General features: G+C 45.7%; 1 protein-coding gene across 4 annotated transcripts in view; it reads left to right on the plus strand.

Moving 5' to 3' along the window:
- The window catches only part of GTF2H1 (general transcription factor IIH subunit 1), a 488,969-nt gene that overhangs the window by 361,099 nt on the left and 102,453 nt on the right, over positions 1-25,417 (plus strand). For all 4 annotated transcript variants that reach the window (XM_086956061.1, XM_086956063.1, XM_086956064.1 and 1 more), the window contains exon 14: positions 3,018-3,110. In XM_086956061.1, the coding sequence (XP_086812187.1) occupies positions 3,018-3,110 (93 nt within the window). The remainder of the gene's footprint in view (positions 1-3,017; positions 3,111-25,417) is intronic.

Below are 25,417 nucleotides of genomic sequence, written 5' to 3' on the forward strand. Positions count from 1 at the left end.
AAGGGTTACAGCATGGGCAATGGTGTTGAAATTCCTTGCCTGTTGTGTCCATGTTACAACGAAGCATGGATGCCTAGTCAGGGGAGTGCTGATTAGACCAGCCTGGACCTTAAGTGTGCTAGTTAGTAGAAGGGACCCAGTTGTAGTGGCTCATAGTAGTGCATAAAAAAGTGCAGACCTAGAAATATGTATTTTCTTTCCGACAAAGCAACACGTGTATCCATGCACTGTAGAGCAAGAAATAGAATGCTACAGGATCTGACCTCCTTGCATGTAATTCACTGTGATCCTATTTCTCCATAGAGCTGCTTGCCAGATCAGTCTGGGTCCTGAGTACCCCTCACGGTTTCCTGACTCAGGGCCACTGCTTTCCTAATCAACCTTGGTAGCAAAAACTCAGCTTGAATATCCTTCAGATGATTTCGTCAGACCTTTCATTTCATGTTGTAGACCTGGAAAAGTTGTCCTGCTACTTTATTCTTGGGGATACATTTAAACTACCAGAGATACAAGGAGGATGAATCTGAAGTTTCAGGCTACAAGGGTGTGGAAGGCATCATCAAGGGAGAGTAGACTTAGCAGAATGATTAATCTTACAATCAAGCTGTTTATATCAGCAAAGGAGGCAGAGAAGGATAAATGTTCTACATGAAAGAGCATTTTGTCTTTTGTTAATGACTCGAAAGCAAGGAGGAGCAGCAGCCTGAAACAATTAACAACACAGTCCCCAATCTGAACTTTAATTCCCTTCAGCGTTTTATCCCAATGTGTTTCATTATTCTTGCTTATTTTATTGCCTCTAGGAAGACCACAAGGCATTACACCTGTTTCTGGTAATGTCCTACACCAGAAACCTGTTATTAATCAAAGGTATCCAAAAATGCTTGTTAAATCCATTTGGTGGCGTGGAGTGAAAAGATGAGCAGAATCATAAACATTTAAAACATTTCTCATTAACAGCGACTTGAAATGATGAGCAGATGTAAATAATACTTGGGGGTTGGATCTTCCCATCCTCTTTTTCTTTAATAGAACTGAAATTTGCTGTTTGCGATAGATTGGAAGTTGTCCATTCTGTGGCAGGAAAAGAGTCCGGATTATGCAGCTTTAAAACTGATTAAATTCCAAAGATGCAACATATTCCGCAGGCTGGCAGTCAGAACTTGTTAAGTGAAATTCATAATCCCATTATGCTGTTCTTAGGAAGCCTACTAATCTAGATCGTAAAAGGAAATATTTTGAATCCATGGAATCTTAAGTGGAATGGCTCAAAACTTGAAGATGTTGATGCCTACCTCCGCCATAATCCATTTGGCCCTTACTAAACTGGCAGTTTAGATTGGATTATAAAGCTTTTTGAAGAAAAATAAACAATTGATCTTCTCTATGACCGAATCACTCTTTTAGGCTACCTTCAAATGCTATCAAACACTGCGCCACAAAAAGTTTAGGATTAGTGGGAAAATGGGGTGTTTAACTCGTCTAGTACTACTTTTAGTCTATCTAGCATTAGTGATCGAAACTGCAAACTGAGTAAATACTCTGTTAAATCCAGAGTCTATACTTCTGACACACTTGTGAAAGAAATTAAACAAAGTAGCATTGCCAACTTTACAAATATTTATATTCTGACAGGCCCTCATTGGTTAGTCAATCCTTCAAAAACCTTAAAACAATGCTAACATTGATGAATTAGGCATTCTAATACCCTTACTGAACTTGAAAACTAATGGGTGTTCTCCCACAGGGGATCTTACAATCTTAAATTAGTCTGCCTTTGATTGCTAACCTGTAAGATTGTGTGCGAGAAGTCCACCATCAGCCAACTGAGGAAGAATAGTAACATTGTAAGAAATGTTGATACCCTAATCACCAAACTAATCAGAAAATGATTGCAAGATGGCATGTAATGTTTCTGCGTTCTTCAGGCTATTGTATCTCGTTCTGAAAGGTCTGGAACGTGCCAACACCCCTTGAAGCCCTTTAAGCCACAATTGTGAGTGCATTTGATATCACCCATGGGGTGAGGGTTAGGATGGTGTCTAATTTCATTTTACATGGTGGCTTGTCTCAAGTAGTTTGGAAACAAAGGGATGGGAACTTATTGCTCGAATGTGTGTTGGATAAACAAAATATCAAATATTGAATTTCAAAAGGTATCATCCTAATGCTTCAAATTTGTTTATATTTGAAAACTAGACATGAATAAATAGCTATTTAGTGCACGGTGTTCAGCCCCTTCTAATTCGGATCTCCCTTTCTTGGTTTTGTATAACCAATAAAAAAATGGAATCCCAAAGGTAGTGGAGTTGGGAGGCAATTTGATGGTGTTTAGATCACATATAAGGATGGCCTTTTAAATAGTAGGTTTCCAAGAATGTTTCTCCAGATTGTTAGACTCTTTACTGCATTGTGTTACAGGAAAACCCAGGGCTCATGCCATGGAAGACAAGCTGCTAATTTACTTGCAATCCTCTTTGTGGAGGTCTCTTTAGTTTCAGCAACAGCTATTGTCTAGATTCATATGTGTTGCTGAATACAAACGTAAGTCACTCAGAACCAGTCCTTGAAGGTCTGTTTAATTATTTCTTTCTATCTTTGGTATGTAATTTAATTTTAAATTATGACTGTCAATACAATGAAGAAAGTTACTTGGTGGCAGCAATGATCCCCCTTAAATGGGTTTTCCATGGTGTCCCTTCCTACTTTTTATAAATAGATTGCCAATCTCTTCTGTTTCTCCTTCAGAAGTTGAAGATTGCTAGTGGTATAAGTATCGTGGAAATCGAACAGGTTGGGTATGCCAAATATTTGAGTTAAAAAGGTTAACATGAATTCTGAGATCTTACTTCTGACAAGACAGCGAGGGTGTAAGCATATGGATCTATTAATGATGCAGTAATGGAGAATCAGTGTGAACTGTATTAAGCTTTGTCCTTGATTGCTTCGGGTTTTCATCTGAAAGATGAATATCTACAGGCATTAATCCCAGTTTATCATCTTTGTTGTTTTTTCAGGTTATTAAAATGAAAACCAACTTGGAAAGATTTCAAATTACCAAACTTTGCCCATTCCAAGAAAAAATACGGAAGCAGTATTTAAGCACAAATGTAAGAAAAATGATTAATTTAGCATTTAATGCATTGTTTTTCATATGAGTTGAATGAAGACTATGCAATTTGCATCTGTGAGCTACTTTATATTTTTTTGCTCGAGTCTTAAGGGCTTGTGTACAGACCTGCAAGTTTTGCACAATACAGTTGTTGTGTTTGTGCTAGTATAGAATGTGCATGCAGTTTATATTTGCATTTCTTATAGCAAAAAATAATGAAGAGTTGAACGGGACAACAAAACCTCCAGTACTTGATGAGTAGTACTGTTGCGTGTTATGCATCAAGCTACTTTTAAAGTACTTTGCATTCACAATTAATTAGTTGGATTAAATCATAGCTACTTGAGAACAAGCAGTGGTAAAGTCAGCAGTTCTTGCCTTTAATACTTGGGCTCTGAATTATTGTCATTTCCAGTGTTTTTTTTTTAAATTTATGAAATAAACATTACAGTATGGCTGCTATGCATGTGCACGCTCTGTGGTTGTCTCAGATTTTTTTTATCATTCACAATGGCCAGAGGATGCTATTAGCTTTGCCATTGCTTTTCACTAAATTCAACAAGTATTGGCAAAAACAAAAGCTTGGACAGCAGCTGGGCCATATCCTGAATTGGGTGGCACAGAGAGCTAACTGGGGCAGAATGATCCCGTCTGGGTGTCCAGGTAAATTGCAACATGTTAAGGGCAGTGCCTCTTTGGGCCTTTTTTTGGCTTGGAAAGGCCTTTGGAGCAGAAAAAACTCGATGTCCATTCATTGAACACACTTAACTTATATCAGTAATGGCCTCTCTACTATACTGCCTAGACAGAAGTAACGGTAGGGGAATAGGTGCTCCTGAGTACAACCCATAGTCGCCTGCTGGGAAAAGTTGTTGCTTGATATAGTCCGCAGCTTCCTTCTAGGAAACAGTTGCCCCTGGACATTGTCCATAATCTCCTGCTTGGGGGATAGTGGCTCTTGAGCACAACCCTTGGACCACTTAAGATCATAATGTTTCAATTTTCAGACTCTGCCCTACTCCCGATTTCCCAAACCCATATTATACACCACAACACCCTCAACCCCACAATATCCCACCATGCAATTCTAGGCACCCATCTTTTTATCCTTCTTCTTGCACCTTACTGACTGCACCTGCCTTTTCTGACTTCTGAAACCCATTTCTTTCTAAGCTATTTTGCTTGTCGTACTTACTCTCCTGCTTTCTCAAACTCCTCTTTTTATTCTGCCCCAGGTTTCCTCTCTCCCATTCATCTACTAGCTCACACTCTCATAACCAATTGACGAGTTTCCTCTCACTTTCCTACTTCCACCCAGGTCATCTCTTGTTCAGGTGCCCTCACCATTTCGCCATCCTACTCGTAACTTGTCAACCAGTCTCCTCTACTACTGTAGTCATAGCCTTTCAATCAGAGACCACTTCTGTCATCCTCCTACAGCCCCTTCTAACACATTCCAACACATTCCATCCCCTACATCGATTAGCAACCCTCCTCCGCCTTACACCCACTTTCTAACATTACAATTGTGTTGAAATCCACCAAGGATATTCCCTCCTCGCATCCCCTTTTGCCAGTAGTCTGCAACACCGTAACCATCACTAATGTGTTTTAGCCATTTACCTCCATTTCCCCTTCACACCTCAGAATCCGCCAATTTAATGCATCAAAACATTCATTCATTGATAAATCCAGCTTTATAATTATTGCACCTTGCTCACATTTATGATTATCTTTTATTTAATTGAATTCGGACATTAGCTAGCAGAATACACATATCCATGACCAAGAAGCAACACAAAACCTCAGGTTGCCACACACCCTTAGAGATTCATCACATGAATCAAACAATCGTGCCACCCCACATTCCAGCTCAGCCTATCTTTCATCTGTGTGGAATCAGTTAATAAAGCTGTTTAGTCCATCAACTTTTTAATACACTTCCCTACTCATTTTTAATTTCCAGACTTTCTTTGCTTACGATGTGTCATATGTCGGGATTAATTCTAAGAATTTGCAATTATTGGGACACGATCTCCTTAAATTCGGAAAATAATTGTTTTTAAAGGCATCCAGTCTGACCCTGTAATCTTCTCCATCCCAGCAACTTCCACAGCCTTTATTGATAGTTTTGCTGCACCCGATGCCAGTGAGATATGCTTGCACCAAACTGAGTACAGGGAAAATGTTTATTTGCTGGGGACGGCCCAGAAATGCATATATTGGGATAGGAATGGTAGTCCTGACCACATATTGAATAAAATCCAGTACATTGATCCAAAAAGAGTGAACCTTCGGGCACTGCCAGAAGGTGTGCAACAGCATACTCACTTACATCGCCAAAAAAAGCCTGATATGCAGGCATCCCATCTTTGGAGTATGGATGGGGAACTGTACCAATAGAGCGTTGTTTTTTTCCATTCCTTTCCTCCACAAATCCATTGGTGGTACAGGTCTAGTTTAATATAACAGTCCATTCTTCATCTAATAATACCTCTACCTGGGTACCTTGGTCATTCACTAATAAGCTGCCTAGCGTTCATACTTTATATCCATTTCTCAAATTAAGTGAGTTGTCAGGACACCGGAGGCCTGAAAGACTGCTGCATTACCCAGTGTCTAATTTGGTAGTACCAATATCTTTTGGTTCCACATAGGTAATAGATTGCTTTTAGTGTCTCAGAAGATCCAGTGCCTTCTTGGGCGAACAGCTCTCCTACCGCGACACAGCCCTTGACCTTCCCCAACATAATGCCTAGCATCCTGCACCAGAAATGTGGGCAACTTCATTTTGTTGGATTCCTGGTTCCAAGCTTTTGCATTAGCTCATTACTTGGGCATGCATGTATATGCTCTGCGCCCCTGTGACACTTGCTAACAATAAAACTTACCAGATGGGATTCCTGCCGAATGGTTGAGAAAACGCCATTGCTCTTCTCTTATCCAGTCTACCACATAGCGGAGCTTTTGCTGCCTGAGAACTACTTCTGAGGGTCCAGATTGTTTTGCCATGTCATTCTCAGCATCTTCCATGATATCGTGGACAGCTGGCCGAGGCATGGAAAGCCCTTCATATGCCATTTGTGGGTGTCTTTTTTTTTTATTGTTTTTTTTTTTAATTTTTTACTTCCCTAAAGTGGGGCATAATTCATTGCCACTATCTTTCCACCTCAGAAGTGATCTTTACCTCAAGATATATAATTGAATCCTCAGCACACTTGAAAGCGAAGAGTCTGCAGCTGTGCTAACTGGTCTGGAGGCAGTGAGACATTCAATGGCTGATATCCAGCTCACCTATGAAATAGCATACTACACCAAAACTAACACTTGCATCCACAATTTACAGAAACTCGGAGGCCATTTGTTTATTGTAGGTTTCCCAAGTCTCAAGGTGGCCACCTACCCTCTAGCCCCACATATGGACACACACCCTGCACATGTGAGTTAATCAAATAGACCATTCATCTCATTCAGTTGACACTTTTGCCTCTCTTGTATTCGCTCCAAAAGGTCATGCCAACTTGTCCTCAGCTTTAGTAGACAATACAAGAGTAGCCCAATTAATGGTCCCAATAGAACTAACCATCGCACTCCCATATTAAGGGAACACCTTTTACATCATTGCTTACTCTGTTAGATCAGGTCAGTGATATCATTGAAATCATGGAACAGTCCAATCACAACAGATTCAAATATGAATTATGCTCTTACTAATTCCCCTCCAAATCACTCACATCTTGCCTCCCACTTAACCTGCTTGTTTATCGGTGCAGATCGTTATCCAAACACAACTTCATTTCCGACTAAAAAAATAGATATTATTTCTGCAACCTGGCTAGTTGATATGGCTCCAGAACTCCATCAGGCAATTCCAAGGTGTCAGTGCTTCATCCAGAACGCCAAAACAAAAAAGTGGGCTTGCAGTAATATTAAAGTATCACCATACTGGAAGATATAAGAATAGCACAATGTGAATTTATACTGTCAAGATTCAATTTTAACCCAGTATTATCATGCACATTCCTACTTCTATGCTCCACTAACTAATAAAGTATTCACAGATATCTTTCTAGACACTATATCTGACCTTTCCATCAACTACACTAACGTGGGTTCTCATAGACCTTAACATTTAGTTTGAATAACGAAAATGCCCACGGCCCAATAGTGTCACCTTTGGGCTACCTGGTCTCACTCGCCCATGTCTCCTCCGCTTTGATTCAAAGAGCTAGAAACAACTGGGTACTGTCTTCTGCAATCCAGAGGTTTTTAAGTATAAGAGATACAACCCATCACCTGGAATAATCATCTTCTCATTTCAATTAACCAGAATAATCTAATTAAACCTTCAGTCAATACTATCTTAATACAACAAAACACACAGTTGAACAAACTCTTTGTTTACAAAAATAAACTCAAACCTGGACCAAATAAACTCTGGTGGAAAGCTTTATAACTGGATGAATATTACCTTTGAACAGATCATCCCCCTCAAGAATGTAAAGCTACCAATTAAGCAAATGTAGCAGCTTTTGGATGAATGATTAAATAAAATGATAAAAGCATAAATATACACTCTTCCATTGGCCTGGTATTAATCCAACAACCTACATAATACACATTATCTAAAAAGACTCAACAGGATGTACAAATCATGCATCAAAAAAGCAAATAAAAAATATTACTCAAACAGGATGTCAATGGGCACATGTTTTTCAGAAGACTTATGCAAGATTCTAGCTGAATTACACAATCCAGAATGTACAATAACGTTAACGCCTCATGGTCCGATTCTGCATCCAAATAGCTAATTGCCTTGTTGCCAAAACTATATCTGCATAACCACCCAATGAAAAATGATTCCCTATAAACCACCCCATAAATGGAGGTCGTTGGAGACAAATATGCCTGATGTTGATGCTCTTTGACTAAGTGTGCCCTGGTTTCCTGCCAACTAGGTACTCCAGGCCTATGTTCTTTCCCTAAATATGTACTGTTGCAACCTCAGATTGGCAACTTTCTGGACACATACAAGTCCCTTTTAAAAGGTACCATAAGTGCGAAGGGCATTGTGACCAGGAAAGAACTGTAAGGGCGGCAGCACTTATTGTGCCACCCTTAGATGCCCTGTACCTTTACACACACACACACACTGCGAATGCAGGCTGAGTGTTTTGGTGGAGAACAAAGTGAAGAGTTGACATGGCACACATCCCTATGTAAAAAGACCAATTGATGGACAGAATGCTGATCAGTGTCAAACATTCACCCCAGTAGAGAGATCTGGGCCTAAATCCATATTTATTTTGCTCCCCATGCCATTCCAGTTTATACCCAGCCATATGCAAATCAGTCTTGACCTTGCTCCCCATGGGAACAGTCCAGCTCAAACTGCCAGGCCTGGTCCTACTGTGACTGGAAACGAGCATCCTGGTATGGCATGGGGAGCAAAATAATTATGGATTTTACCCAGATATCTTGACTGGGGGTGAAAGTTTTGATTTGTTCTGCATTCCATCCATCAATTGTCTTTTGCTTTCTTGCCCCAAGTATGCCGGGTATGCCTAGACACGGGTCCCAGGCTCACTGTGCCACTGGATTCAGCTATCCTGGCTGATGAGGGGTGAAACCCTTAAGCCGGTCCTAGGATGCTTGTTTCCGGTCCAGGGAGGACCTGGCTTGGCAGTTCAGGCTGGACTGTTTCCATGAGGCACAGGGTCAAGACTGATTTGCATATGGCCAGGTCTAAGCTGGGGTGGCATGGTGAGCAAAGGAATGATGGATTTAACCCATATCTCTTGACTGGGGGTGAATGTTTTGATTTGTTCTGCATTTCGCCCATCATAGTGTTTCTTTTATACATCCCTGTGTGCCATGCCTACAACCCACTGCCTATTGCAGAGATCAGCCACCCCTCTAACTGGGTGCACTATGCCACTCGCCGAGAGTACTGGTGCATGAGCCCTGTACATCTACAGTATTGAAGTCCATTCTTAGATATTGTAAGTACAGTAATGCCTAAAGAGTATATGGTATGGGAGTTTGCCATTAAGAACTCCTCGGCACCATAATGGCTTTACTGAAAACTGGGAAGTTTGATACCAAACGTCTCAGTACATTAAACACACACTGATGCCAGTGTGGGATTTAATGAGAAATGCACTCAGAGGGGATTCTTAGAGATGCCCCCTAACAAACGACCTGACTCCAGTGTCCTGGCTGAGTGGCTGCTCGCCAGCTGCCACCACCAGACATGTTTCTAGACCCCTTTGTCGAGAGCATGACACTCTCTGGGTCCTGAAATAAAACACATCCTTGGTTGAGGTGCCAAGCCTCCCCCAGGATGGGCGGGGTCCACTAAGGGGAAGCTTCAAAAGCTTGCCGCTTTTGTAGGCTGACCCAGCCCTTTGCTGATCCCAGCAACTGGCCCACACTTGTTCTGACCCCCCACTTTGGGAGGGAGAATCGGTGGGAAACCAAGATGAGGAGAGGTGGGCCCACCTTTGCCAACCCCACTCTTCTGGTGGGGAAGGCGAGGCGAGGCGAGGCGAGGCGAAGCATAGCTCTCAGTCCCCACCATCGTGCAGATGGGGGGAACCTAGCCAAACAGAGTGAGGCTTATACCCGCCTCCTATGGAGAGGAAGTGACCCAATGGTTCCAACCTTTATCTACCTGAAAAGCCCCTAAATTAAGTATTATGGGGCAACCCTAAAATTTGCCTCCTCCTAAAAGGACTAAAGAGCCATGCTGAAAGAAGACGAGGAGGACACCAACTTACTTGGCCCAGCCCTACTGGCCAGCCCCCGCCCCCTCGACCTCCTCCTGCGAAATTCCAGTGTGTCCTGCTGCCAGCAGCCCCCCAGAACCTGGCGGACCTGCCCTGCCTTACCCAACCAGACATTGTCTCCTATGACCCTTGAATTTGCTCACCAACAGACTCTGGCTCCTGCAAATCCGCGAGTGTGCACCACACTGCTCCTGCCAGAGTTCGAGTGATCCAACAACATAAGATCTCCCCGGCGATCCTGACCTGGTGATCCCTGACCTGTCACAAGTCTCCCAACGACACTTGCAGCCCCTTGCTGGAGGATCAACTTGACTGGAGCCTGTGAGGAAAACCCAACGCCAAAAGACACCCCTTTACCCGACACCCTCTAGCCTTTGGTGGCCCAACCAACGGTGTCACAGCATCCCACAACAGACCAAGAATCACCATTGAATGTAACAGGGCACCCAACGCCAAAACAGCACCCTGCACCCAGCCACTCCTGTGCTGCTGTGGATGCCCTTTGTGTGTTAACTCGTATCCCCCTTTGCCCCGAGCTTAAGTCCAGGAGATTTGCTTCCACTACTGTGGCCTGCTCGTGAACAGCCACCAACCAGAGGCTCCCTATACCCCATTGGATAACACTGGGCCTCAGCAGTCTGTACCTGGCCGCCACAGTGCCGCTAAGGGTGGTTTGAGTGCTATCTTTACCCTGGGAGAACCCTTGTTCTAACCACAGAAAACCAACTCCCAATACTAGGTACTTACCTGTAATCCGATAACTTCATTTCCTCCGATAGGATTGCATTGACTTCTTTTGTGTGAAAAATGTTCCAAGTATGGATTTGGAAAATTGTGTGAAACAGTAAACTGTATGTTCGAGGCATGTGGGCTGCTGAATTCATATCTGTGCATAGATCGCCGCCTATTGTTGGGTCCGGATGATTGCACATTGTTGTCCTGGAAGAGTCTTCGAAGTATCACGAGATAGGTGGCTCCTCCCCTGAACTACAGTGCGCATGGGCATCGACTCCATCCTCAGATAGTTTTTTTCCGCCATTGGGTTCGGATGTCTTTAATTCCCTCTTGTCGGAATCAATTAAAAAAAGAAAAAAAAACCTTTCTTGAGACCAAAAGGTCTTTAGTCTATACGTCGGTATTGTCTTGCGTTCGGCTTTACTTCTTCTAGCTCGGCTCCGAGCCGGATTCTATACTTCCGCGTGCTCTCGGCGCGGAAGGCCTAGTCGACGCTCCTGACCTATCGACCGTCCATCATGGACCGAAGTCCATTCAAGAGATGTCCGGTCTGTTACTCGAAGTACCCCCACATCGACGTCCACCCGGTGTGCAACAAGTGTCTGTCGCCAGACCACGATGAGGACAAGTGTATGGCTTGTTCCCGCTTCAGGTCTAAGAAGACGCTTAAGCTTCGACGAGCTGCGCGCCTGGAGGCCCAGCAATCTGCTCCGGCGCCTGTGGACATCTTCGATGCAGGGGATGTCGAGGACGAATCTGTCGAGGACGTTTCTGAATCAAACCCCGCGTCAGACGTCGAAGAAGACTACGACGCGGATGCTGAGGTCTTCGAGGGCAAAGAAGTCCTCGAGGAGGTAGGAGACGACGACGGAGCCCTCGGGGCCATGGAGGATAGCTCGGATGAGGAGCTTCCTCAAACTGACTCTGGGGACGTGCCGATTTATATATTTTTTTTAACATTTTATTTTTGTTGTTGCTATCACATGTTATTCACTGACAATCAATCATTCTGTAGAGCAGCGTCAACATTCAGCTGCCTACGATTAAAAGAGCAACTTTTTGTTTTTTTCCCCCCCCAACATAAAACTTGCTACTTCACGGGTTGCATTGAGTGATCCTGAACTGTAGGCTATTGCAGCATTGGTGTGTGTATATTCGTTCAGCAGCCCTAAAGCCAGTCTCTGATACTACCATTCACTCTTCTAGGCCTGTCCCCCAGGTCTCGGGGTCATGCTGTGTATCTGGGTCCTCCTCCTCCCCCTTCATTACTCCAGATCCTCCTCGTCCCCTGAGCTATCCCCATCCTCCTCTTCAGGCAAAGGTTCACAAATGTCCCCCCTGTATGTGTTCCATGGTGTCCAAATTCTGTTCCATTTACGTGGATTATGTCTCTGCTGATATACTGCCCTCTCTGTCACCATGAGCACGTCCATATTCCTGCACCACTGCGCTAGTGTCGGTGCCTCTAGTGCCCCCCAATTTTTCGCGATATCTCGCTTCGCCATCATTACGCCAATGACCACCCACCCCTTTGCATTCATTGTTAAATCTGTTGGGCCCCACACATTCAGGAGACAAATTCTGGGGTCAGGCGTGAACGGGTTCTGGAGGGCTTGACCGATCGTGCGTGTGACACGCCTCCAGTAGTCCTGTATGATTGGGCAATTCCATATAGTGTGGAACAGTGTACCCTCCTCTCCACATTCCCTCAGGCAATACGGGTGTTGTGCTCTGTGTATTTTGTATAGTGTAGTGCGGGTGTAGTAGACCCTATGCAGTACTTTGAGTTGGACCAGCCTGAAGCGGGTGGAGATGCCCGCCTCCCTGGGCGACGCCAGGGCTGCGTTCCATTCTGCCTCATCCAGGTCTCCTACCTCATCCTCCCAGTATTCCTTCAGCCTTTCAAGGGGATCCGGTAGGTTGTTCATCAGTTTGCGGTAGGTGAGGGAGGTTGCACTGGACTCCATGTAGTCCGTAAGCAATCGGTCCTCTAACTGGGCTGATTCCGGAAGCGACACCCCTGGCTCTAATACCGACAAGAGCGCGTGTCTAATCTGTATGTACCTATATGTTTCGGTCACTTCTAGGTTATATTGCTCCCTCAGGGTTGCAAAGGAGAGCACTCCATCCCTGGTCCATAGGTCGCCCACCGTAGAGATCCCAATGGTATCCCATTGATCAAACCCTTTTGAACTGCGCAGGTTGCCGAGGGCTTTGGCGTCCTACAGTGGCGTGAGGTTAGTGATCACTCCCTCCCATGCCAGCCGTCTTTGCGCCTTGTGCCAGATGGCTACTGTGTGTTTGGTAGGTCCCACTAACTTTCTCACTAGTCCTTTGTTGTAGAGTGGTGCCAGAAGGGTTGATGTGCCCAGCTGGTGCCTATCCGCCTCATATGCCGGATCGTCATGTGCCGCGTGGACCCATTGGTTGATCACCTTGAGGTGAGCGGCCCAGTAGTACAATTCGAGGTTAGGGAGGGCTATTCCCCCACTGTACCAGTCCCTGGTTAATTTCAATTGCGCAACCCTCGCCGGTTTGTCACCCCACAGGAGGCCGGATAATTGTGCCGCCACATGGCGGAAGAGCGATGCGGGGACCATCGCGGGCGTGTTTTCTAGGATATAAAGGAAGCGTGGCAGTGCCATCATCTTGAAGAGCGCTGCTCTACCTAATAGTGTTAAGGGGAGATTTTTCCAGTGACGCACATCCGCCTTTAGCCTGTCCAGCTGGGGCTTAAGATTCAGGTCAATAAAGGTTGAGTGGTCCTTCGTGATCCATATCCCTAGGTATTTAAAGGAGAGGTGTTCTACGAGCAATTGGCAATCTTCAGGCAACACTGGCAGGTCGCCCTGCACCATGAAGATTATGGACTTGGACCAGTTAAGTTTATACCCTGAGGCTGTACCGTGGGTTTCGCACAGTGCCAGTAGGACCGGGATGCCGTTCGTGAGGTCCATGAGGTAGACGAGCATGTCGTCGGCGTATAGGGAGACTCTATCTTCCCAACCGCCTCCCCAGTTTACGCCTTTCAGCAGGTGGGTGGTTCTAATAACCGTGGCCAGGGGTTCTAGTACGAGGGCGAACAGTAGTGGCGAGAGTGGGCACCCCTGTCTCGTGCCCGCGCCTACGTGCCGATTTTTAAGGCCCAGGTCGAGGGATCGCCTCCGGGCCTTACCCAAGATCTCGCTATGGGTTCCACCCACGGCCCGCCTTCGGGCCCGGCCACGGACATTGTTGCCAAGCCACTCCCTGGCAAAACGAAACCGAAACTGAAACCTACGGTCTCGACGCCAGATACTGCGCAGGTGCTAGCATCGAAGCCGAAAGTGCGCATCGGCTTGGTCGGCTCAAAGGCTTCGGAGGCTTCGGCGCCGAAGAAGCCGAAGGTGGCTGTTGAACCGAAAAGTCAAGTCAAGGGCGTCGAGACTAAGTCTGCCGCGCCGAAGGCTAAAGTGAAGGTGGCCGAGACGGGCGCGTCGGCGCCGAAGACGGTCGACACTGGCAAAAGCCTTGCCGACCCGAAGAAGGCTGGCGGCGAGCCGAAGAAGACTCTCTGTGACCCGAAGAAGCGACTCGATGACCCGAAGGTCCTCACTACCCCGCGTCCGCACGACAAGGCCAAGGGCGCTGCGCCCCGAGAGTCTACTCCAAAAGTGACCTCGAAGGATTCCATTGAACCGGCGTGCCCATCCGCCGCGTTCACCAAAAAGGTGACGGACTCCCTGCAGCGCATCCGTGAGGGCACCGCGTCGGTCGACCCGAAGGAGCCTCCGCCTGCGAAGCCTGTGGAGAAACCAATTAAGGCGTCCACGCTGATCCTCTTCACGTTGCCGCCTAAGACGGCGCCGAAGGCTTTCGCTCCTAAGGGAGTGGCCGGTGTGCCCAAAAAAACTCATCGGCGCCGAAGGCGTCATCGGTGGTTCACGGCCCGCAACCTCAACGACCTTCGGGGGATGAGCGTCAGGAACACTTCATCGACGCCGAGACGGGCAGGCTTTCCCTTTTGAAGCGGAAAATCACCCCAGAACCCCAAATGGAGTCTTACAAGATCCCTCTCTAGAAAAAGGACTCTGCTTGCTCTCCCATCTTGGTGGAACCCCTTTCCCCACAGACTCGTACTGTGTCGCCCACTTACTCAGATGTGGACGCGGGTGAGGGAGATGATGAGGATGAATACAGTTATCCAGTCTATACAGACCCTGAGGATACAAATGAACCCTGGGCAGCTGGTGGTGACCCTGGGGATCCTCATTCAGGTCAAGACCCTCAACTTTTTTCTGCAAAGACTTCACCTACAGAAGACTCTGCTGCTTTCAATGCCCTCATTGAACGAGCTGCTAACAATCACAACGTCCAGCTGCATGCTGACCCTGTGGATGTGGATTTCCTCTTTGACACTTTTTCAGTATCAGAAAAAACTGTTAAAACTCTGCCTATGCTGAAAGGGGTTTTAAAGCATGCTGCTGAGATCTTTAAAGAACCCACCAGGGCAAGGGTGATAAACCCTAGGATTGACAAAAAATACAAGACGGCGCCTACTGATCCAACATACATTAAAGGACAGTTGCCTCTGGACTCCCTTGTCTCGAATGCCCGGAAGAGGGCTAATTCTCAGACTACGGGTGATGCTCCTCCCCCAGACAAAGAATCCAAGGTCTTTGAGGCTTCGGGGAAGAGGGTGGCAGCACAGGCAGCCAACATCTGGCGCATTTCTAACACACAGGCGCTTCAAGCGCGCTATGACAGGGCACACTATGATACACTAGAGACCCTGTTGCAACACCTGCCTGATCAATACAAGGAAGGGGCTGAGATGCTGATTCAGGAAGGGAAGCTCATCTCTAACGCTTCCATTAAGTGCGCTCTGGACGCAGCTGATACCGCTGCCAGAGCTATAAACACCAGTGTTATGCTTCAGAGACATGCCTGGCTGAGAATCTCTGGGTTTAAGCCTGAAATCCAAACCACCATCCTGAACCAAACGGTTAACCCAGATCACCTGTTTGGCCCAGAAGTTGACACCACCCTAGAAAAAATAAAGGACACTGACACTGCAAAATCCATGGGTGCCTTACAGTCCCAGCAATTTCGGGGTGGGTCCTTTCGTCGCTCCAGCACTAGAGGCGTCTCCAGGGGCCAGCTCTCCCAGTCCACGCAATACTACAAGGGCAACACTCAGACTACTTACACCAACAAGAGTCGAGGTGGATATCGTGGCAACAGCGCCAAGGGCAGAGGACGTGGAAACAGCTCCAGATCCTCTGCCACCAGCAAACAGTGACGCCTTGTTACTGCCCCCCGACCATACGACACCGGTCGGGGGGGAGACTACAGCAGTTCCTGCCCGTCTGGAAGTCCATCACCACGGACAGGTGGGTCCGAAAACTTATCCAATATGGTTATTGTCTGGAGTTAACGTCCACTCCACCCAACATGCCCCCAAGACACCGTCCTATGTCGGACGAGCACTTGCACTTATTGCAGCAGGAGGTCACCGTCATGCTGCAGAAAGGGGCAATAGAGCTCGTGCCAGTGCAGGAAAGAGGCACAGGGGTCTACTCCCTGTACTTCTTAATACCAAAAAAGGACGGGTCCCTCAGGCCCATCCTGGACCTCAGGCCACTCAATTATTACATCCTGTCAGAGCACTTCCATATGCTGACTCTGCAACAAGTGCTCCCATTGCTCAGGCAGGGGGATTTTCTCGCAACTTTAGACCTAAAGGATGCGTACTTTTACATTCCACTGCACCCTTCACACAGGAAATACCTCCGTTTCACCATACAAAACCAGCACTACCAGTTAAAGGTTTTGCCTTTCGGTGTCACCACGGCACCCAGGGTGTTCACAAAGTGCCTGGCGACAGTGGCGGCGCATCTCAGGAGACGGAATATCCACGTCTACCCTTATCTGGATGACTGGCTCATCCAAGCGAAATCAGCCCAGCAGTGTGCCGCCCACATGTCCCACACCATTCACCTCCTGCACGATCTGGGATTCTCACTGAATTACCCAAATCCCATCTCCAGCCCGCACACGTACGGCAGTATCTGGGCGCAACCATAAACACTCTGGCGGCCACAGCGCAGCTGAATTCAGTGAGAGTCAGCAGCATTCAATCGCTGATACAAAAATTCAGACCTCAACACTCCCTTCCAGCGAGAGTGTTCATGCAGTTGATAGGCATGATGGCCTCCTGCATCTCCATTGTCCCGCACACGAGACTACATATGCGTCCGCTTCAGGAGTGCTTAGCACGTCAGTGGACTCAAGCTCATGGGCAGTTAAAAGACCTAGTGTTGGTGAACGGTCGGGCATACAACTCTCTGCATTGGTGGAATCCACGAAACCTTTGCAAGGGCCGACCGTTCCAAGAGCCTGTGCCACAGATCATCCTGACAACGGACGCCTCTCTCCAGGGATGGGGAGCCCATGTACTACATTACACTGTGCAGGGACTATGGACGCTACAGCAACGGAAGATGCACATCAATGTTCTTGAACTGATGGCAATCTTCATGGCACTAAAAGCCTTCAAAGTACATCTGTGCAACAAGGTCGTGTTGATCCGGACGGACAACATGACGGCCATGTACTACATTCAAAAGCAGGGAGGAACGCACTCTCCACAGCTGTCTCATCTGGCTCAGAGCATGTGGAAGTGGGCCCTTCAGAGGAACATCTTCCTCATGGCAGAACACCTCCCAGGCAAAGACAATCAGATGGCGGACCTGCTCAGCAGGAACAGCCACCAAATGCACGAGTGGGAGTCACATCCATCAGTACTCCAGCCGTACTTCCGAAGGTGGGGTCATCCAGAGATAGACCTGTTCGCCACAAGGGAGAACGCAAAATGCCAAAGCTTCGCCGCCAGGTTCCCACACCCACAGGGCAATGCGATATGGATGAACTGGTCAGGCAAATTTGCGTACGCTTTTCCCCCAGCACCTCTGATTCCGCTGGTGGCATGCAAGCTCAGGCAGCACTCGATGACTCTCATCCTGGTTGCTCCAACGTGGGCTCGCCAACCGTGGTACACCACGTTTCTGGAACTGTCCGTGGTACCGCATCAGAGGCTACGTCTCACGCCCAGCCTTCTGACGCAGAGCCATGGCGACATTCAGCATCCAGATCCGCAACAGCTCAACCTGGCGATCTGGCCCCTGAAGTCTTAGTTTGGCTACCTACATTTGCCTTCTGACTGTATGGACATCATCCGGGAGGCAAGAAAGCCCACCACAAAAGCATGCTATGCGGCGAAATGGAAGCGGTTTGTCATTTATTGTGCAGACCACAACATTAACCCGCTAGATGCTTCTATTCAGAATATCATTTGTTACCTTTTCCATCTGTACAAATGTAATCTGGCCTATGCTTCCATTCGCATACATCTATCTGCAATGGCCGCTTATCTCCAGAATAGGCAGCACCTCTCACTCTTCAGAGTGCCTGCCATTAAAGCCTTTCTGGAGGAACTCAAACGAGTCATTCCTCCGCGGACTCCACCAGCTCCGGAGTGGAACCTCGATGTGGTCCTCACCCGGCTGATGGGTCCTCCTTTTGAACCACTGCATTCCTGCGAGATTCAGTTCTTGACGTGGAAAGTGGCTTTCCTCATAGCGATTACATCGCTACGGCGAGTTAGTGAACTGCAAGCCCTCACTATCCAAGAGCCATTTATTCAAATTCATTCTAACAGGGTGGTGCTGCACACTAACCCTAAATTCCTTCCTAAGGTCGTGTCACAATTCCATATCAACCAAACTATTGAATTGCCTGTTTTTTTCCAAAATCCTGAGTCATTGGCGGAGAGAATGCTCCACACCCTTGACGTCAAAAGGGCCCTGATGTATTACATCAATAGGACCAAGGATTTTAGGAAGACTAAGCAACTCTTTGTTGCCTTTGCACCACACCACAAAGGTAACCCTATTTCCAAGGCTGGTATTGCTAGGTGGATCGTTAAATGTATCCAGATCTGCTATCTAAAAGCCAAGCGTACTCTCACCATTCCACCGAGGGCCCACTCCACCAGAAAGTTGGGGGCCTCTATTGCATTCCTTGGAAACATTCCTTTGGAAGACCTATGTAGAGCAGCCACATGGTCTACCACACACACATTTACAAAGCATTATTGTGTTGATGTGCACTCCAAACAGCAGGCAGCTGTAGGGCAGGCTGTTCTCAAAACACTTTTCCAAACTGCTGCAGCTGGCACGGGCGGCCGCCGTTAGTGGAGGGACTGCTATGTATTCTATGCACAGATAGGAATTCAGCAGCCCACATGCCTCGAACCGAATATGCTACTTACCAGTATGCATCTGTTCTTGGCATGTAGGGCTGCTGACATTCATATCGCCCGCCCTCCTCCCCGGCGCCTGTAGCAGCCGCAGAATTCACACATACTTCTAGCATGGTCATCATTCACTTAGTTTCACTCCATCTTGGCCACAATGGCTAAAAACAATCTGAGGATGGAGTCGATGCCCATGCGCACTGTAGTCCAGGGGAGGAGCCACCTATCTCGTGATACTTCGAAGACTCTTCCAGGACAACAATGTGCAATCATCCGGACCCAACACTAGGCGGCGATCTATGCACAGATATGAATGTCAGCAGCCCTACATGCCAAGAACAGATGCATACTGGTAAGTAGCATATTCGACCTACAAAACCTGATTTACTCACCTTTTATCTAGGAAATTGTCCCAGTGTGATATCTAGCATATCACACTGAATAGTAAAAGTAACTTAAAAAATCATCTGAAAAGTAACGTATATAGTAATATCAATAATAACTGAAAAGTAATTCCAACTGTTTATGAACAAGTGAGTTACCTGTAACCATTCCAATTGCATTCAACAGCATTCAAACTGTATTTAACTGCATTATTCTTGCAAAGTACTATTACACTTGCCTGTAGCAGACCTGGTTTGGGTCTATAACTAAAATACAACTAAATAATATTTTTACACAAAACAAATTGGTCAGAGTTTAGACTTCGAGTGTGTGAATTCATTTCTTGCCTGAGTGTGTACAATAAATGCTTAACACTACCCTCTCATAAAGCCTTACTGCTCGCCCACACTACCACAGATAGAGAGAAAGGTATTATCTATTTTAGCCTCCCCCTACCTTTGGGGATCAACTGGACTCTGTGCACACTATACCTTACTTTGGTATAGTATATACAGAGCCAGCTTCCTCCATTCAGTTCAATATCAAACCACTTGCAACTTCTTGAAATTACTTGCTACAACTACTCAGACGATAACCAGATAATCCTCAAATGGGATCAGTATTTGATCATCAAATTTACTGCTGAAAAACACTCTAACATGTGGCAAATAAAAAAAACTACAGCTCCATAACACAGTGGCAGTGACAAAGTAGTAGGACATCTGCTGTCTGTCTTTTTCGCAGTAGGGACCTCCCTCTCATCTGAATTCCATATGACTAACTCACCTGGAGTTTAAGAGGAAGCTGAAATGTTGGTTCTTTCCCACCTGAATAGCAGAGTCTAAATAAAGTGAGGATCTCGCATACAAGAGGAAAGGAGACCTAGTCTGATCCGCAAAAACTAGAAAATGGCATATCCTTGATACTCTACCAAGACTACGATGACCCAAAATAGACCAGCTACATGATCTCAACAGAGACTGTAGGATGACAAATACCTGTGTCTATTTGCAAGTTACTGATACTATGAAAAGCACCATACAAACTTGACAACTTGGTAAACTAATTGATCTGAAGGCAAGAAATATCCTAATTAGAAATATTAACATAACTTGATTTTATAGGTAAACCTCATTTAACTCTTCCGACTAGATTCAGTACTCCACAGTTTGTTCATATACCTGCTGCCCTGTAATTTCCTCCAGTCCTTGTGTATAGCATTGCATGACAACACATGTGAACTGTTCCCATATGCTTATAAATTACATAACAAGACTGCTCCTACACATATTAAGCTGAACATACGTTTGTCCAGATCTTTGCAGTCCTATAACTCATAATGTTTTGTGGCTAAACCTTACCAAACTCTCTATCCTCGTTTCAACAAACTACCATGTATCATGTCCCAAGAACACAGGGACCCACACCACAACACTTCATCCATCCAATAACACAGTGCATTATTTCTAACTTTAGGTGGGCACACATGTGACTACATACTCCAAGCTTTTCTCTAAATCTTAGACATTATTAAGAATCTAAATTGCAACCTCAAAATGCTTAGTCAGCAATACAAACTAAGGGTGCCTTGGTGTGTTGTGCCACCCATCCACAAAGCACCTCAGCAACACTGAGGTAGTGCCCATCAGTTGGTGTCACAAATCACAGCAGTCTCGGCATTCATGACTTTCCATACCTCGTCAACTGACTGATCCAGGGCAGCAGCAGGCATCAATGCCTAGCAGACACTCAAACAGCTGTGACCATACTTCACAGACTAGGGTGCATCATACACTCAAAGTAATCCCTCCTCCAACCCAAACAGATCTAACCTTTTTATAACTCTGTGTTAAACGATGGTGCAGGGAAAGCATACCCAACCAGCAGAGGGTATGGTATTTCAGAAGCTGCTCCCTCTTTTTTAGTCCACTCATCCTCCTCCAGTAAGAGGTGCAATGTAGCTCCTGGGTATGATTTAGTTTTCCTGCATAGCAGTTGTGCAACATGACTATGCAAGGTACTTGGACCCCTAAGCAACTGGGTCAACACATCCACTACCTGTAATTATTAGATATCAGCCTATTTCTCTAAGTCTTTTTCAAACTTGCACATGGCAACGTGGCCCTCATGAATACAGACCACATGGCAGCCATGTATTACATCCATATTCAGGGTGTTATTCATTTCCATAACTGTCTTCACTAGCACAGGCGATCTGGAACTGTGCAATCCTCTACAAGACCCCCTGTTAGTAGAACACCTATTGGGGTGGACAACGACCATGCTTACCTATTAAGCAGGATCCATTAATGACAAGAGTGGGAACTCCATCCATAAGTCCTACACAGGTAGTTCCAATGATGAGGAAGCCATCAATCCAGAAAATGCTAAGTGGCTAAGCTTCGCCTCCATGTACCCACACTCCCTAGGCAATGCCCTATGGGTCAACTGATCAGGGTTATTTGCCTCAACCTTTCTGCCTCTCCACTCATCCAAACCATGGTGTGGGAGAGGAGGCAGATATCCATGACCCTCATTTAGTGGCCCCAACTTCAGCCTGACAGCCCTGACACTCAATGCTCTGTGAGATCTCATCCATCCTCATGAAAAGATACTGATTAGGCTGGACCATTGCCCACAATGACACTTGTAAATCCGCCGCATGGATCGCAAGCAGCACAACCAAACAATGGGGCTCTGGGAGTTTGCCCTCCCAAACCTCCCTCGGGATTTTTTTTTTTTTAGTTTTATATAGAGCGAACTAGACCAGAAGCATTGGGTATCAGTGCTTTATATGAGCACTAGTTTTGTTACAGATTAACACATAAGGCATCTATGTAGCCAGGTGGAAGAGATGAATCCACATATTTATTTCTGCAAGCGCATGTTATGTAGCCATGTTGAAAAGATTGGTGCACAACTGTATTTCTGAGAAACTTGACACCTTCAAAGTCAGGGTTCCGGACTGCTTTTGCTACCTTTTACACCGTCAGAAGACAAGTCTTGTATGTACCACTAAAGGTCTTTACTGTGCCGCTGTCACTGCCTACATTCAGAACAGAGAACACTCATCCCTCTAGTTAAGGTATTCATGGAGGGACTTTAAAGGGTAATACCCCCAAGGACACACCTAGTGTGGAACCTTAACATAGCTCTCACAAAACGTATGGGTCCACGCACTCTTGCATCCTACAGTTTGTATCTCGGAAAGTGGCTTTTTTAGCAGCCATAACTTCACTTGGGTCCATCAGTGAACTTCAAACACATCATTCATTCAAGTACGCAAGGACAGTGTGGTACTTACGACTAACTTACTGCCCAGGTTAGTTTCACTTTGTCACTTTAATCGGACCACTGACCTGCTCATATTCTTTCCACAAGCCGATTTAGTAGAGGAAATTTTATTATACATCTTGGACCTCAAGCAGGCGCTCATGTACTATAATGACAGAACTAGGTCCTTCTGGAAAACTAAAGCGCTCTTGGTAGCTTTTGCTAAACCCCACAAAGGTCAACCCATTTCCAAGGCAGTCCTTGCCAGGTGGATTGTCAAGTGTATCCAAACTTACTATGCCAAAAACCAAATGAGGGCACACTCTAAATGTGAAAAGGAGGCAATGTCCTGTTTGTGTGCCCTGCATACAAGAGCCCTCGGCTGAAATGGCTCAAGCCGGTTTGTACAAAGTTTGGAACTAGATCTTGTCAAATGGCCCTGCGTGTCTTAAAATCGGAAACTTCTGAAGTAATAGTTGTTGCTATGGCTAAGTTTCTGAGCTGGACTTGGGTCCTTAAAAAGAAAAACCTGCAAGGCATTATGTAATCAATCTGCTTATGCATTGGTGTACTCCAGTTTCCCCCACGCCATTCAGTCCAATATTGAAGACTGTAACCAAGCCCTGTGTAATTATGTATTAATAGCTTTTGACCCGGAATTCTCCCTTTTAAACCTAATCATTGTTTTAATAGCCTTGGGATTTTATATGACATGCTTTTTTTAACCAAATATTTTTGTATGAAATGTTATGACTTTTATATCATATTGTATTTGTCTTAGAGTGACTTTTATGATTTTGTTAGTAGACCTCTACAAGGCATCTACTTGCTCAACAACACAAACCTTTACAAAGCAGTGGTCTGTGGACATTCGAACCTTTTAATATCGTATGGTTGGCGATACTGTGTTAGGAGCATTGCTTAAAACACCTATATCATCTGTGCACTAGCCACTGCTAAGCGGGAAACTGCTTTACAGTTGATGGAGAGCATATTTTTGCACCTTGTAGTGCTGTAGGTTCACATGTTCCCACCTTCCTCCCTGAAAACTGACCGTGATGACTTATATTACACTTAACTTTTCTACCTGTTTACAATACGCATGTCACATCACATTAGTCCTACTCTGCACTCTACTTTAACTTCCACTCGCTGAATGGAATGGAAAACTATTTGGGTGGAGCAAGAGGGAAGTCACAGCACATCCCTTGACTGTTTTTTAAGGAAAACAAGTTGTAATGTCGAGCCCAATTCTAGATGGCAGGCGTGATGATGAGAATGTGAATCAAGATCTGAACATGCTATGAACAGATGCTTACAGGGTAACATTTTCCAGATGATTGATGTACATATGCAAAAAGAACAACTGATGGACGGAATGCTGATCAAATCAAACATTTACCCTCCTCTTCCCAGTCACCAATCTGGGTTAAATCCATTGTTTCAGGGAGGACCTGGCCTAGCAGTTTGGGCTGGATTGACCAGGGTCAAGACTGATTTGCATAAGGCTGGACCTAAACTAGGCGGCATAGTGAGAAAAATAAAGATTAATTAAACCCAGATCGCTTGACTTGAGGTGAGTGGTTGAAAGGTTTCAGCACTCAGCCCATCATCTTGTTTGATTGATATTCATATATTAAAGCAAAGTAAAAAACACTTTGCCTCCTCAAGAGGTAAATCAACTTGTGCACCCTCTAGAATGATTTCCAAATCAAGGACCCACTCCTTATCTCCCCCCACCATCCCTCCCTACCCCCCACCACCTCTCCCTACCCCCCACCACCTCTCCCTCTAGTCTAGACACTGAAACCAATGAACAAACCAAATTGTTTGATTTGATTATGATAAAAACAATGCTGAGTTTGTTTCATTGCACCTACCAAGGCAGCTTAAGTAGACCTTCCTTTCCATACTTATTCGGCATAGACCAAATGGACAACCATCTTCCTCCAGAGTTTTCCCAGTAAATTGGGTTTGGGCTTTTATGAGGGCCTTCTCATCTTGTTTAATGAGAGCATCAGGTTGACAGGTGGTTTGCCAATGGACACTTTTATTGTGTCATCAACATTTAGGAGGGAGATGCTGTTGACTGTACCTCCTCACTCAAACCCTTCTTTTTTTAATCTAAAAATCCTGGCTCTCTTTTCTTTGCTGCAGTGTAAGTTATGTGATAGGACAATACTTGCATAGTGGGCTTTTGTGATGAAGAATTGCACATTTATCTTGAAGAAGCACTACCGGCTCTTTTCTTTGTACAGCTTGGGAGACCTTATGACCACATCGCCACCAGTTAGGCCCACAACACTCCAGAAAACAAGATTACGCTTGTTGTCAAGCCATACCTATCATTCACCTTCTTCTGGGAATTAAATCAAGGGGTCAATTAAAATATCAACGTTTGAAATACATTTATTAGCAAGTGAAAATAAATGTACAAATCTAAAATCTAACTGCATGCAAACAAATCTAACTGGAATACACTCTTCAAAAAAACAATGAAAATAGGAAACCGTAACGTTTTTTGGTCTCGCGCTTAGCGTTGCAGTGCGCACCACTCCTCGCGCAGCGAGAGACAGCTTGTACGGGCTTCAGAAAGCTGGCCACACGCTTGTGTGTGTGCTTTCGTGATAGTCAGCTGCTATTGGCTTGTTTTACAAAAGCCAGCACGCCATTGGTGGAAGGCGTGTTCATGTCCCAGCTTCTTTGTAAATGTAACCTCCCATGTCCCAGTCGTGTCTGTTACGCGCAGCAGCATTCGCTTTGCTGCCGCGCTCCTTAGCCGCCGATCCTCTGTGGTGTGCAGGCACCACTGGTTTCGATTCCCGCTCC

Source organism: Lissotriton vulgaris, chromosome 2_1 (assembly GCF_964263255.1).
Source record: "Lissotriton vulgaris chromosome 2_1, aLisVul1.2, whole genome shotgun sequence".
Classification (NCBI taxonomy): domain Eukaryota; kingdom Metazoa; phylum Chordata; class Amphibia; order Caudata; family Salamandridae; genus Lissotriton; species Lissotriton vulgaris.